This window comes from Scyliorhinus torazame, chromosome 6, assembly GCF_047496885.1.
Source record: "Scyliorhinus torazame isolate Kashiwa2021f chromosome 6, sScyTor2.1, whole genome shotgun sequence".
Lineage (NCBI taxonomy): Eukaryota > Metazoa > Chordata > Chondrichthyes > Carcharhiniformes > Scyliorhinidae > Scyliorhinus > Scyliorhinus torazame.
In genome coordinates, this window is record NC_092712.1 from 201,578,755 (window position 1) to 201,593,974 (window position 15,220).

Genomic DNA, 15,220 nt, shown 5'->3' on the forward strand with positions numbered 1-15,220 from the left:
AGCTGTGTACCTTTAATACCCCGTTTGGCAGATACTGCTTCAACAGGATGCTGTTTGGGATTATATCCGCATCAGAAGTATTGCACCGGATCATGGAGCAAATGATGGAGGGCATTGAGACTGTACGCGTCTATGTTGACGACATCATCATTTGGTCCACCACCCCGCAGGAGCATATCAATCACCTCCAGCGCGTTTTCAAACGAATACGGGACCAAGGTCTTCGGCTCAACAGAGCCAAATGTTCCTTCGGCAAGACGGAACTCAAGTTCCTGGGGGACCACATCTCCCGGTTGGGTGTGCGGCTGGATGCGGACAAGGTGGCAGCCATCACGGCCATGCAGAAGCCAGCAGATAAGAAGGCGGTCCTCCGATTTTTGGGCACGGTCACCTTCCTGAGGAAGTTCATTCCCAACCTTGCCTCCCATACCACAGCTCTCCGGAACCTGGTCAGGAAGACGACAGACTTCCAATGGCTTCCCGCCCACGAGCGTGAATGGGAGGAGCTTAAGACCAAGCTCACCACGGCCCCGGTATTGGCATTTTTTGATCCCACGAAGGAAACAAAAATTTCAACGGATGCCAGCCAATCCGGCATTGGGGCGGTGCTCCTGCAACGCGATGAGGCCTCATCATGGGCCCCCGTTGCATATGCGTCACGTGCCATGACCCCCACGGAACAGCGCTACGCGCAGATCAAAATGGAGTGCCTGAGCCTGTTGACTGGGGTCGACAAATTTCATGATTAAGTGTACGGCCTCCCCCAATTCACTGTCGAGACCGACCATCGCCCGCTGGTCAACATTATACAAAAAGACCTGAATGATATGACCCCTCGCCTCCAGCGCATTCTGCTTAAACTCCGGCGATACGACTTTCAAGGACAAGGACCTGATCGTAGCCGACGCTCTGTCCAGGGCAGTCAACACCCCGTGTGACCCAGCGGGATTCGTCTGCCAGGTTGACGTCCATGTGGCCTTCGTGGCCTCCAATCTACCGGCCACGGGTGAACGCCTCATCCAAATTCGCCGCAAGACTGCGGCTGACCCCCTGCTACAGCATGTCATGCACCACCTAATAGACGGGTGGCTCAAGGGCCAATGCCCGCAGTTCTACAACATCAGAGACGATCTGGCGGTAGTCGATGGTGTCCTCCTGAAGGTGGACCGCATTGTTATCCCGCACAGCATGCGCCAGCTCGTCTTGGAACAGCTACACGAGGGCCATCTTGGCGTGGAGAAGTGCCGCCGACAGGCCCGAGAGGCAGTGTACTGGCCCGGCATCAATGACGATATCGCCAACACAGTGCTCAACTGCCCCACCTGTCAGCGGTTCCAGCCGGCCCAACCACGTGAGACCCTACAGCCCCATGAGTTGGTCACGTCCGCTTGGTCCAAGGTCTGCATCACCTGTTCCATGCGCTGGGCAGGGACTATGTTCTGATTGTATACTTTTTTTCAAAATGCACGACATCACATCGTCTGCAGTCATCCCTGCCTGTAAGGATACCTTTGCTCGTCACGGCATCCCACTCACTGTGATGCCGGACAATGGCCCCTGCTTCACAAGCCAGGAATGGTCCAACTTTGCCAGGAGGTACAACTTTGTGCATGTGACATCCAGTCCCCTGTAGCCCCAATCCAATGGCAAAGCGGAGAAGGGCGTCCACATAGTCAAACGGCTCCTCTGCAAGGCTGCTGATGCGGGATCCAACTTCTACCTCGCCCTGCTGGCGCATCACTCAGCCCCACTGTCCACTGGCCTGTCACCAGCCCAGCTGCTCATGGGTCGCACCCTGAGGACGACGGTGCCATCCATTCACATCCCAGACCTCAACCACGTTCCGGTCCTTCAACGAATGCAACTGTCTCGTGCACAGCACAAGGCGGCTCATGACGCCCGTGCAGCTGATCTCCCTGCTCTGGCTCCAGATGACAACGTCCGCATCCATCTTCCGGATGGTGGCTGGTCTGCAACTGCTGTGGTTCTTCGGCACGTGGCTCCCCGCTCGCTCCTGATTCGTCTACCGGATGGTTCCATTCGCCGCCGTAATCGGCGTGCCCTTCATCTCGTTCTGCGCTCACTACGTGATCCTCCGCCAGTGCCACACCCTCCTGTTGTCCCTGACCAGAGATTCCGATCACTCTGCATCCTCCTCACTCTGACGCAGTCCAGCCCGCTCCTCAGCTGGTGGCTCCTGACCCACCCTTGAGGCGGTCAACCAGAATTCGTCACCCACCTCAGAGACTTAATTTGTGAACTTTGCACTAATGGACTCTCTGGTCTGTTCTGTTCTTCCGTTTAATCGTTCAAGTGGTTTGTATATAGTGTTCATCTCGTTATTTGTGTGTCACACTGTTTTTTTCTGCACCAGGCACCTTCCCATGTAAATAGCTTAGCTTTATGTACATAGTCCTGTAAATATTTCGCACATACGTAGTCAGGAACATTCACCACACACTATTGTCAGGCAGGCACATTTTTTAATATAAAAGGGAGGATGTTATAATATACACCAGTATATCATGGTGCAGATACACACTGATGGACAAACAGTGGGACTAATCAACATACACAACACCGCAGCCAACCACCAGTGAGAGCACACGCACTATAAAGACAGGGACATCAGAGTTCCCGCTCATTCGAGTAGCAGCTAGCTAGGAGGACAGAGCTCACAGCCTGCAACACAGACATTCACCATGTGCTGAGTGCATCAACTGGTTAGGACAAGGCAAAGGCCTTTAGTTAAAGCTGGTATCGTATTTACCCACAGTTCAAGTATGTTTAAATAGTTGACCTATTTAAAAAAATAGTGTTGCACTACTTCAAGTGTTGGTGACCTGTATGTGATCCAGAACACCCAACACATCATAGTCCACAACCATCCGATTCTTTCCCCCGGTCCGGACGACCACCACTTGTGCTCTCCAGGGGCTGTTGCTGGCCTCGATGATCCACTCTCTCAAGAGTCGCTGGACCTCCGACTTGATAAAAATCATGTTTTGTGAACTGTGGTGGCGATGGCTTACAGTTGGGGGTGAGGTTCACAAAGAGTGAAGGGGGGGGGGAGAACCTTAAGGGTCGCGAGGCTGCATACAGTGAGGGGTGGTAGGAGTCCGCCGAACTTTAGCGTCAGGCTTCGGTGACTGCATTGGAAGTCGAGTCTAAGCAGTACGGGTGCGCAGAAGTGAGGGAGGACATACAGTTTAAATTGGGCATACTCAGCGCCCTGTATCGCGAGGTTCTCGACACATTACCCCCCAATTCTGTACCGAGTGGGATCCGGAGGCGAGGGAGATTGTCTGGGATGCGGGGTAGATGTGGAGACAGCAGCGCCTTACCGTGTTGGGGTGGACGAAGCTCTCTGTGCTCCCGGAGTCAAAAAGTCAAGGGATCTCTTGCCTATTGACCCGGACGGCCATCATCGAATTCCTCAGATGCTTTGGCCGTGACTGGTCGAGGGTTACTGCGCTGGGCTGCAGGTAATCTGCGTGGTCTGAGGTATCAAGGTCACAAGATGGCGGCCTCCACGGGTCGCCCGTGTAGGGCTGAGTCGAAGATGGCGACCAAGATGGCCGCCCAATCGGTCGCACATGTCGGCTAGTGTTGAAGATGGCGGCCAATATGGCTGCCCCCACGGGTCGCACGTGTCGGGCTCAGTTAAAGATGGTGCCCACCACGAGCTGCAGAGGCGGGTGACGCATCTGGAGGGGCTGGTACCGGCAGGCACGCAGCCACCTTGTGGGGTCTGTGGGTCTGTGAGTCCGTGGATCGGGCCTGGTGAGCTTTCGACTTCGCGGCTTTGGATCGGGCCAGACAGACTCTGGTATAATGTCCCTTTTTGCCACAGTCGCTGCATGTCGCGGTGCGGGCTGAGCAACGTTGCTGGGGGTGTTGGCCCTGCCCGCAGAAGTAGCACGACGTTCCCCCAGGCTGCACGTGCAACCACGCGGCACAGGCCTGAGACGTAGTTGGGTCTGGTGATGGCCGTGTCGGTGGTGCCCACGAGGGGTTCGCTGGGTCTGCGGGGAGCGCGCTGAGGCTCTGGTAGGCCACCTCCAACGAGGTGGCTAGTTTTACCGTGTCCTGTAGGTCAGTGGCCCTGTTTTCCAGCCGCCGTTGCCGGATGTAGTTAGACCGTACCCCAGCCACGTAGGTGTCCCGGATCATCAACTTCATGTGCTCATCGGCCGTCACGTCCTTGCAGTTGCAGTTGCGGGCGAGTAGCGTCAGGTTCTCTAGGTACTCGTCCAGTGATTCCCCGGCGCATTGACGGCGGGTAGTGAGGAGGTGGCGCGTGAACACTTCATCCACGGACTTCACGAACTGCCTCTTTAGGATCGCACCCGCCGCTTCGTATGTGGCGTCCTGAATCATACCCGCTATTCGGTGGCTCACCCGGGCGTGGAGGAGGCGCAGCTTGAGGGCGTCGAAGGGAGGCATTTCAGAGGAGTCGAGGTAGGCCTCAAAACAGCGGAGCCAGTGGGAGAAGATTTCCTTAGCTTCTGCTGCTCGTGCATCGAGTTCCAGTTTATCAGGCTTTAGAGCGGCTCCCATAGTGATGTCTTTGGTTAATAAATTGATGTACCATTAATTCACTGCAAGACGATGAGAGTGAGTGAACATAGGCTTTATTAACCAAGAACTTGCCTGCCTGTGTCTGCTGTACAAATGAGCGCTGCCCCCGGGCGGCCGGTCTATATACTGTCCGAGGGGAGGCAGAGCCCACCAGGTTCCAGTACAATACCTGTAAGGAGATACCTGTGCTAACAGCTTATACTATGGTGAATACATTCACCACAGATGCAATGAAACTCTCAGTAATCCGAGCGTTCAAATCAAAAAACACATCTGTAACTGGGGAAAAAATAACAAGGTGCTTTCTTCTTTGACTTGTTAACATAATGAAGTCTCCAGGCAGCTTGCTGAAAAGGTGAAGGATGAAGGTGGTCACTCTGAATTTATTCTATGCAGCTTCCCCCTTCCTTACCTGTGAACTGTGATTCATGCTGCAGTGTAATTCCTAACTGTCAATCACTCACTTTAACCAAGTGCCTGCTGTCCATATTGTACAGCAAAGGGTCGGTTTTATGCTTTATTTGTCCTGAAGCAGAGCTTCGCACAATAGGGGTGTATATTGGAAATTCGGAACCAGAGGTTGACGCATCTAATTCACAGTTTGTGCAATCTCCTGTCCATTTAATTAAATGGCTGGAAAATTGTGCAGTGCATGAACTGCGCACATTGACCTTCGTACCAGAATATCCAATATGCGTTCCATTCATAGACCACTCCGCATCAGCAAATTTACCTGAACGCCAATAGAGAACTTGATCAGGTATCAAAGCCAAGACTGCTGCTCATCCAATTGTGAATAATTCTGATTTTGGGAGATAGTATAATTGGATGATTCCCATTCAGCCACCCATTGTATTTCTCTCTTGAATTTCATTTCTACCAGGAGAGACATTTAACTGGAGACTGAATTGACATTATCCATTTTGCACTATCAACCAGAGTCAATAATACCCCATTGTCTCACATAAGTAGCTTATAGGAAAAAGCATGAATAACAATCAATAGAAATACCTCTGTATGATTTCTCCTCTCCCTAGCTAGAGACACAGAAGCCATTGTACACGGTGCTCTCAATTCATATCAGCTCACTCAGCACGGTATCGCAGTGGTTAGCACAATTGTTTCACAGCTCTAGGGTCCCAGGTTCGATTCCCGGCTGGGTCACTGTCTGTGTGGAGTCTGCACGTTCTCCCCGTGTGTGCTCCGGTTTCCTCCGGGTGCTCCGGTTTCCTCCCACAGTCCAAAGATGTGCAGGTTAGGTGGATTGGCCATGATAAATTGCCCTTAGTGTCCAGAATTGCCCTTAGTGTTGGTTGAGTGGGGTTACTGGGTTATGGGGATAGGGTGGTGTGGGCTTGGGTAGGGTGCTCTTTCCAAGAGCCGGTGCAGACTCGATGGGCCGAATGGCCTCCTTCTGCACTGTAAATTCTATGATTCTATGATTCGATATTGCGCACAACAATCTCTCACAAACAGCAATATGATAATGATGGTCCAGGGGATAAATTGTGTGTTTAATAGGGAGAGAGATTGTGCTTTGTGGGGAAGTGGGAGGATTGTAGAAGAAGATCACGATGGGGAGAGATTGAAATGGAGGTCAGCAACTGAGGAGCTGGAGGAAGGGAAGTTGTTGACCATTAAAAAATCCTCCTGTACCCCCGCTTGACCAACAAGCAGGGCTTTGACAAAGGGTCATCTGGACTCGAAACGTCAGCTCTTTTCTCTGCCTGCAGATGCTGCCAGACCTGCTGAGATTTTCCAGTATTTTCTCTTTTGGTTTCAGATTCCAGCATCCGCAGTTATTTGCTTTGAAGCAGTACTGTAGTTGTGCTTTACCGCTTACCTCATGGAGCTGGCCCTTTGTGCCGTCTTTTACCTGCCAAAATTCCGCAGGCCCCAAACTCCCAATTTCCATGTATTGAAAAGGTAAATCCAGTTAGAATAGTGGTACTCAAGCTCCTTAAAAGACTTTAGCAATGCACCTGCTTCCAGAGAACAGGACATTTACCTGTACCCTTCCCACTTACACCTCCCACCGCACCGCCCAACACCCACCTCTGCTGAGTTTGCAGTTGAGATTCCAGCTTTTCTCTTTTAAAAAAGCGCCTGTGCTCGAAGGTTATAAATATTCCACAAGCTATTCTAAATCACACATCTAAAGAAAAATCTTAATGTAGACCTTCCATTTACTCACTCAGTCAGTAGATATTGGCAGCATTCATAATTGCTGTCCCATGAAGTCCGGACTAAATATTTCATTCATAGTTTCCATTTCTTTGGCTGACGACAGTCCAAAAATATTACAAGACTAAGGGTGCAGGATTGAAAACCATTCATTCGCCTCTGAGACCCGGGTTAGACCCAGCCTGACCCACCGGAAATATTAGAGCAGATAAATAAAACCTTGGTCAAAGAGATGGGTTTTAAGGAGTGATCGTAACCTTGAATCGTTGATTCACTTTCTCTATCTTTCGATACTGCCAGACTGCTGAGCATTTCCAGCATCTTTTGTTTTGATTTCAGATTTCCAGTATCCATAAGATTTTGCTTTATGTTTCAAGGAAAATCTTAATGGACGAAAGAGATGTGGGGAGTCAGAGAGGTTTGGGAAGGGATTTCCACAGCTTAGGGTCAATCCAGCTGAAAGTACGGTGTAAATGGGCACCAATGGTGGGGCAATTAAAATTGGGCATGCTCAAATGGTTTAATTACATGAGCGCAAATATCGCAGAGTTGTGGTGCTGCGGTGTATTACAGAGAAAAGGCTCCATCCGCAGCTGGAGTACTGGTAGCAACCCTACCATAAAAATTCCAGTCACCCCCCCTAACGCTACTTGGTATCACACAGGCACATACCTGGTCAGAGTCGGGTTCCTTGCCATTTGCAGCAAAATTACCCACTCCCTGAGATCTGCCAATCAATCAAGCTCTCCAACATTGGAGGCACCACCATAAGCAGTGGCCACTGCCAGTATGACGGGAGGCCCAGGCAGAGAATTGACAATGGACTCCCTAGAGCAAGTGTGCTGGATTCACCAGGGCCAGTCAGAGTGAGGAAGGGTGGGGGTGGAGGGGGGGAGGGGTGGGGGGTGGGCAGTGGGAGGAGGAGTTTAGTATTTAGAGCAGGCAGGTGCCTTCACCCATTGTTGACTGATGCCTCTCGCTGCTGGCGAGGGCAGGCCGCGCAGGAAAACGCGGCTGTCAGACCACAGATTCCCACCAGTTACCTTTCATGCCCACTCAGAACGCTGTTACCTTGCTCTTCACGCCATCCCTTCTCCTGTAATGGCACAGTGGCACAGTGGTTAGCAATGCTGCCTCACAGCAGCAGGGACCTGGGTTCAATTTTGGCTTTGGGTGACTGTGTGGAGTTTGCACTCTCTCCTGTGTCTGCGCGGGTTTCCTTCGGGTCCTCCAGTTTATTCCCACGGTCCAAAGCTGTGCAGATTAGGTTGATTGGCCATACTAAATTGTCCCTTAGTGTCCAAACGTTAGGTAGGGTTATGGGTTGCAGGGGAATGGGCCTAAGTAGAGTGCTCTTTCAGAGGGTTGGTGCAGACTCGATGGGCCAAATGGCCTCCTTCTGCACTGTAGGGATTCTATGATTCTGTGAACTGTTCAAGGCTGAACCAGACTGTTTGCAATCTTGGTGTCATATTTAACCACAAGATGAGCTTCCAATTGCACATACCTGCCATCACGAAGCCCACTTATTTACATCTGTGTAACACTGCCTGACAGCCCATGCCTGCTACTGAACCCCTTTTGCTACCTGTAGCATTAATTATTCCAACCTACTCCAGCATTCTATCTTGCATACACTTGAGGTCATCCAAACCTCTACATGGTGACACAGTGGTTAGCACTGCTGCTTCACGGCAGTGAGGACCCAGGTTCGATCCCATCCCCGGGTCACTGGCCGTGTGGAGTTTGCACATTCTCCCTGTGTTTGCATGGGTCTCACCCCGACTACCCTCAGATGTGCAGGCTAGGTGGATTGGCCACGCTAATTTGCCCCTTAATTGGAAAAAAAAAGAATTTGGTAGTCTAAATTTAAAAATAAATAAATGCAAATGTTTGTTTACAGTTCCTTCCAAATTGAAAACTGATTAATGAGCAGCACAGTGTCCATACAAGGACGTGTAAGTTCGAAGAGTTAATCCATTGTTAAATTGTGTAGACATGGTGAAATTAATTGAGTGAATGAAAGAAAGATGGGATTAAGAGGGTAAGTTGAAAGACAATATTAGAACTTTTATCATAGAAATCATAGAATTTACAGTGCAGAAGGAGGCCATTCAGCCCATCAGGTCTGCACCGGCCGTTCGAAAGAGCACCCTACCCAAGCCCACACCTCCACCCTATCCCCGTAACTCAGCAACACCACCTAACGTTTAATTGTCACTAAGGGCAATTTATCATGGCCAATTCACTTAGCCTGCACATCTTGGGACTGTGGGAGGAAACCGGAGCACCCGGAGGAAACTCACGCAGACACAGGGAGAATGTGCAGACTCCGCACAGACAGTGACCCAAGCCGGGAATAGAACCTGGGACCCTGGAGCTGTGAAGCAACTGTGCGAACCACTGTGCTACCGTGCTGCCCACTTTGTGGAATTATTCAAGTTTTTATTTGTCAAAATCTCTAACAATCAGGGTAGCACTGTGGCGCAATGGATAGCACTGCTGCCTCACGGCGCTGAGGTCCCAGGTTCGATACTGGACCTGGGTCACTGTCTGTGTGGAGATTGCACATTCTCCCAGTGTCTTCGTGGGTTTCACCCCACAACCCAAAGATGTGCAGGTTGGGTGGATTGACCACGCTAAATTATCACTTAATTGGAAAAAATCAATTGGGTACTCTAAATTTAAAAACAAATCTCTAACAATAATTGAAATCTGAAATTAAAAGATGGCATATTTGTAAGAGTTATCTTCATGGCCAATGAGATTTATTGGAAGCAATCACAACTTAACAAACCATTAAAAATTACTTACACTGGAATGAACAAGTCCTAGCTTTAACAGGTGAGGTAGGTGGGTATGTATAACACAAGTGCTGCAACCTCACACTTTTCCATGTTTTTCACTGCCGAACTTCTTGGCAAGGCACTATTAACACAAAGCTCCCAAACAACAACTTTCAATGTTAACTTGCCCATGTACATTCTCTGGAAGTTACTTTTTGATTCACATTTTAACAACAGTGTGCGCTAATAGCCTCACCATTATTTTTCCCACAAAATTCAGGTGTTGATAATATGCCAAAGAATGATGTGGTGGAACTATTGTAAGAACATAAGAGCATAAGATCATTCGAAATAGGAGAAGGAGTAGACCCATCAGCCCATAGCATGCTCCACCATTCAATATATCCATGGCTGATCTCATTGTGGTCTTAACGCAATTTTCTTGCTGGCCCACATAACTCGTGACGCCCTTGTCAATCAAAAGTCTCCTTAACACTACATTGAATATATTTAATACCTCAGTCTCCACTGTTTTCTGTAGAAGCTAATTCCAAAACCTATTGTCACTCTGAGAGAAGAAATTCCTCCTCATCTCCTCCTCATAAGGGAGACCCTTTATTTTTGAACACCTAGTTCTAGATTCCCCCACTAGAGGAACCATCCTCTCAGCATCGACCCTGTCAAGTCCCCTCAGAATCATATATGCTTCAATCAGATCACCTCTCATTCTTCTAAATTTCAATGTGTATAGGCCCAATTTGCTCAACCTTTCTCAAAAGACAACCTGAATGAACCTTCTCTGAACTGCTTCCAATATAAATATGTTCTGCCTTAAGTAAGGAGAAAAAACTACACATAAATATAGATGTGCTTTCACTATTCTCAGTTCAGTTGAAGGCTTCCCACTTTTAGGGTGCGATTTTACACTGGCTGAAGTCAATGGACATTTGAACAGCTCACCACATTTTACCGCTCCATAATGGGGCTGTAAAATTCTACCCTTATACGCCATCTCCTTTCCAATACAGGCAAACATTCCATTTGCCTTCCTAATAACTTGCTGTGCCTGCATGCTAACATCTTGTGCTTCATGTTCAAGGACCCCAGATCCCTCTGCAGGCGACATTTCAGTAGCATTCTGCTCCTCTGTTCCGCCTGCCAAAGCGGAAATCCTCACATTTCTCCACATCACTCTCCATCTACCCAATCTTAATCCACTCACTTGACCTGTCTATATCTCTTTGCAGAGTCTTGGGATCTTCTCATGTCTTCAACTGTGAAGACAAACAAAATATGTGTTCAAAGTCTCTGCTATTTCCTCCTTCCCCATTATTAATTCCCTAGTCTCACCCTTTGGGACCAATGCTCACTTTTGCTAATCCTTCCCTATTTTATTTACATGTAGAAGCTTTTATTGTCTATTTAATTTTAATTCCTTGCCAGTTTTTTTTCTCATACTTCAATTACTCCCTCTATCCTTTTTTTTTAAAGCTATTTCTTTCTGGTTTCTAAAATAGTCCCAATTTCTGGCCTACCGCTAATCATTACAACATTACAACATAATTTCTTTCAATTTGATACCACTCTTAACTTCCTTAGTTAGCTACAGATAGAACATCCTTCTCCTAAAGTCTCTCTTTCGCAATGTAATGTATTTTTCTGGAGAGTCACTTCTTTACTGCCTTATCTTTTAATCTATTTTCCCATTTCACTTTCTTCAACTCTGTCTTTGGACCCTTGTGTTTATTTAAGTATAAGACACTAGTTTCAGGCCCAATTTCTCACCCTCAACTCAATGTGAAATTCTATCATGCTATGATCATTCTTATCTAGAGAATCCTTTACCATGTTGTTATTCAATCAGCATGTCTCATTACACATTACCAGATCTAAAATATGCTATTCCCAGTTGGTTCAAATATGCTTCAGCAATATTGACAGATAATATGTCAATATATTGATAATTCTCTTCCTTGTTTTAGTAGTAAAGAGCGACAAATCTCGTCTCACAGCTGCAATATATTACAAAGCATGTGCTTGTTTTACAATCTGCAAAATATATTTTGCACTCAATACCTCAAAGCACAATACACTATTGTTTGTTTATGAGATGTTTGTGCATGATACACATTGAGATTTCAATACAATTTACTCAGTAGAGAATAGTTTTCAGTAAAAACCCCAAAAGTTGTTTCATATACAAATTGACAATGCTTTATGTGCTATACCCAAATTCTCGGAAATGGCTGAAAACAGGTTTTGCAGTAGCCACTGCCGTACCAAATGGAGCTTACACTCAAGCTAACTAAGATGCAGCGTTATCACAGAGTTGAATTATAAACAGTCTAAGAGCATAAAATCCTTCACATTGGACATATTCTGAAGAACTCATCATGCACTGGCACCATTGCTTTCTCTTTCGGGAATATTAAAGTTGGCACTGGAACATTTTCACAGCCCCAGTCAAAGTTAGGCTCCGATCCACAATAGAGAATTGTAACAAAGAACTCACCACATTAAAATTGGGGAATAGGCTGACCGCAGCAGCAGAGTCCAGTGGGAATGGAAGAAATGGTTTAACATCCAAGGCCGGCTGCATAGCTGGGACTGGCGGCCGTATTAAGGCAGGAAGCGCATTGCTTTGGCATGTGCCGCCTGTAAAGAGGAGAAATAAGTCAATATTTATTTCAGCATTCACTTGTGTTGTGTTGTTTTTGCATTCCGCATCAGACTAAAGACAGCAGCCAAAACTGGGAGTGGGGGGTGGGGGGTAGCTGAAGAACTGTTCCAGCTACCTACTTCAAAAAGTGCACCACGATAATCTCACTGCCGTTATCAACAGCACCAGAGAATGAATAATAGTGCGGACAGATGTCCATTGCTGATTAATCCATGGACCAGAAGAAAATAAAATATTTTGGATGGTTGTGCTCAGAGGAGCGTAATTCATTCGAGGTATACTGACAGACAAGCTGATCTCTGCTGATAAAGCTACACAGGCTGCTCACTGCCCTGGGGTGTGCTCAAACCTGAAAGTAGGAGCGATTGCAAGTCTCTGATCATCCAATTGAAATGGGCTTTTACATTCTGTGGGAAAAATATGCAAATGAGCAGGAAATCACAATACATACTGATGAGCAGCAGTGTGTTTACATACCACTGCAAACCTGTAAAATTGTTTGCTTCTTGCCACAAGGCACAGCAGTACCCTCCGTCAGTTGCCAAGAATATAAAATGGTTACAGACCTAAGTAACACTGCGATTTCAATTATTTTCCAAGTTAAAGTTCTTTTAATATTAATTGAAAACTAACCGAGTCAAAGGAATGGTTTGAAAGAAAAAAAATAGCTGTAAGTTAACAACTTCCATTTCTGGGATGTATGCACTGGACTGTAAAAGCCGCTGGTTGCTTTCCAAGAGATATTAAAACTGAAATGTGATGGGAATATTTTATACCACAACACATGGCTCAGATGTGCGACCACAATTTGGCCAGCAGACTTCATTTCCCCCCCCCCTTCTGGTGATTCTGTTTAGTATAAATAGAATATAAGGCTTCTCGTAACAGTATAACTGCATTCAAAATCACTACAGTTGCTGTTCAACCAGAAAATACATTGGTCAAAACAGGTTTGATGGGTGTTCAGGCAGGTAGCTAATTGAGTACTGGTTGGCAGTACATTTATGTGGAGCAAAGGGAAGAGAAGGCATTCTTTTTTTTTAGAAATATGAATGTTACCAATGGCCTGTTTGTTCTGCTTTGGGCACAAAGTGCGGGCATTAAACCTCAAGCATTAAGGTCAAATGTCAGAAAATTTGGATATGAAGTAAAGCAAAGACTCTTCTGCCCAGCAACCTGCCTAAACATCAGGAACCCTGCTGTACCAGAATCACATTCCCATCTCACACACACATTCTTGTGGCCTCTCTGAATAAAACTGCCAATTAAACGTCCATTGTTGAATTATTGGCGGTTTGGTGCTGTGTATTCATGTCTACTGGCAATTGTGTTGAGGCTGCCCAATTCCCTTTCACTGAGAATCCTTCCAGCTGGAATTGTGAACAGATTTTGATCCATAAGCCTGAGCTGGATTTAAACCAAAATGCTGCAGGTCAAAGGGTATTGTTCTCACCCCCCGCCCACCCCTCCCGGGTCACTCACTTCCCTCTGGAAATAACATTGCCATGTTTGAATTGTTTGCAATATTAAACATGTTTTTTTGCATTAATATATCAACGGTTAAAATTCCTGTTAAACTTGTGAGGCTTTTGGTCAATGAAATTATCTGTAATATCAACAGATATCAGCTGTACCTTCTGTATCCCTACAGTACTGCTTCTGGTAAAACTAGTCAATATGCAGTTTCTAAAAGGTGTGTGAGAGAGAACACAGCAAGGTGAGCCAGCTTCTGATTTTCCTTTTCCAGGGTTGTTTCTCAGATCAGTGAAGATCAACGAGGGACAGGCTAAATGCATTCTTGATCTGAGTACACTGAGTAAATCTTTCATGGCCAGGAGACTCAACATGACAGTTTTCCATGGGGTCGCTTTTGATCCAAGTAAACGGAAAAGGCATGCTCTGCAATTGTTTTGTCTTCATAGGCTTTCTTGGTAGGGAGTACTTCAGCTGAGAATTACTTGTGCCAAGAGCCAAGAGCACAGTTTCCTTTTCAATGCTCTGGGAATGTGCACAAAATAACAATTGTTTCCCGGCTCCTCCAGCATATGTTCCTTCTGGTTATTTGTCAAAGCTTCTCTTATATCTTCTGTGAATCATCTGTTCTATTCTTTTTTTTACTGCTAACATTCCTAAAAGAAAGCTGATTTCTCTGACTAACTTTTCCTCTCCAACAATGACTTTGGAAAAGAAGATTCCAGTAGAAAAAGATGGTCAAAAGTGAAGTGAGAAGAATGTCTATTAAAAATGAGGTGAACTGACTGTACAGCAGTGCACAAAGTGTCCTGAATAAAACAGGGGAAAAAGAGGTAATAATAGGTTGCAAGGAACCAGATATAGTTTGAATTACTGAGGCCTGGGGCAGAATTATAACCTTAGGACTCACTCACAGCATGGGAGGCAGCAAGCAGATTAAAAAGATAAAAGATAGTGGAAGGGACGCTGCAGTGACCTTTTCTTTTTACCTCAGCTGTGATATTAACACCCAGCAACCAGGTCTCATGATCAACAGAAAAGGTGGATATGATCATAATTTACTCCTAGCTGTTAATAATTCACAGGACCCAAGTTAAAGATCAGGGGCGGGATTCTCCGCAATCGGCGCGATGTCCGCCGACCGGCGCCAAAAACGGCGCGAATCAGTCCGGCATCGCGCCGCCCCAAAGGTGCGGAATTCTCCACATCTTGAGGGGCCGAGCCCTCACCTTGAGGGGCTAGGCCCGCGCCGGACCGATTTCTGCCCCGCCGGCTGGCGGGAAAGGCCTTTGGTGCCCTGCCAGCTGGCGCGGAAATGACTTTGCCGTGCGGCGCATGCGCGGGAGCGTCAGCGGCCGCTCACGGCATCCCCGCGCATGCGCAGTGGAGGGGGTCTCTTCCGCCTCTGCCATAGTGGAGACCATGGAGAAGGCGGAAGGAAAAGAGTGCCCCCACGGCACAGGCCCGCCCGCCGATCGCCGGGCCCCGATCGCGGGCCAGGCCACCGTGGGGCACC

The 15,220-nt window shown here is 47.3% G+C and overlaps 1 protein-coding gene across 8 annotated transcripts in view; it reads right to left on the reverse strand.

Moving 5' to 3' along the window:
* The window catches only part of LOC140425229 (zinc finger protein 385D-like), a 1,050,252-nt gene that overhangs the window by 467,762 nt on the left and 567,270 nt on the right, over positions 1-15,220 (reverse strand). For 7 of the 8 annotated variants that reach the window (XM_072509298.1, XM_072509303.1, XM_072509300.1 and 4 more), the window contains one exon: positions 12,064-12,206. In XM_072509298.1, the coding sequence (XP_072365399.1) occupies positions 12,064-12,206 (143 nt within the window). Of the gene's footprint in view, positions 1-12,063; positions 12,207-12,350; positions 12,544-15,220 lie in introns of those variants that run through there. The other variant, XM_072509304.1, reaches the window with a different exon arrangement.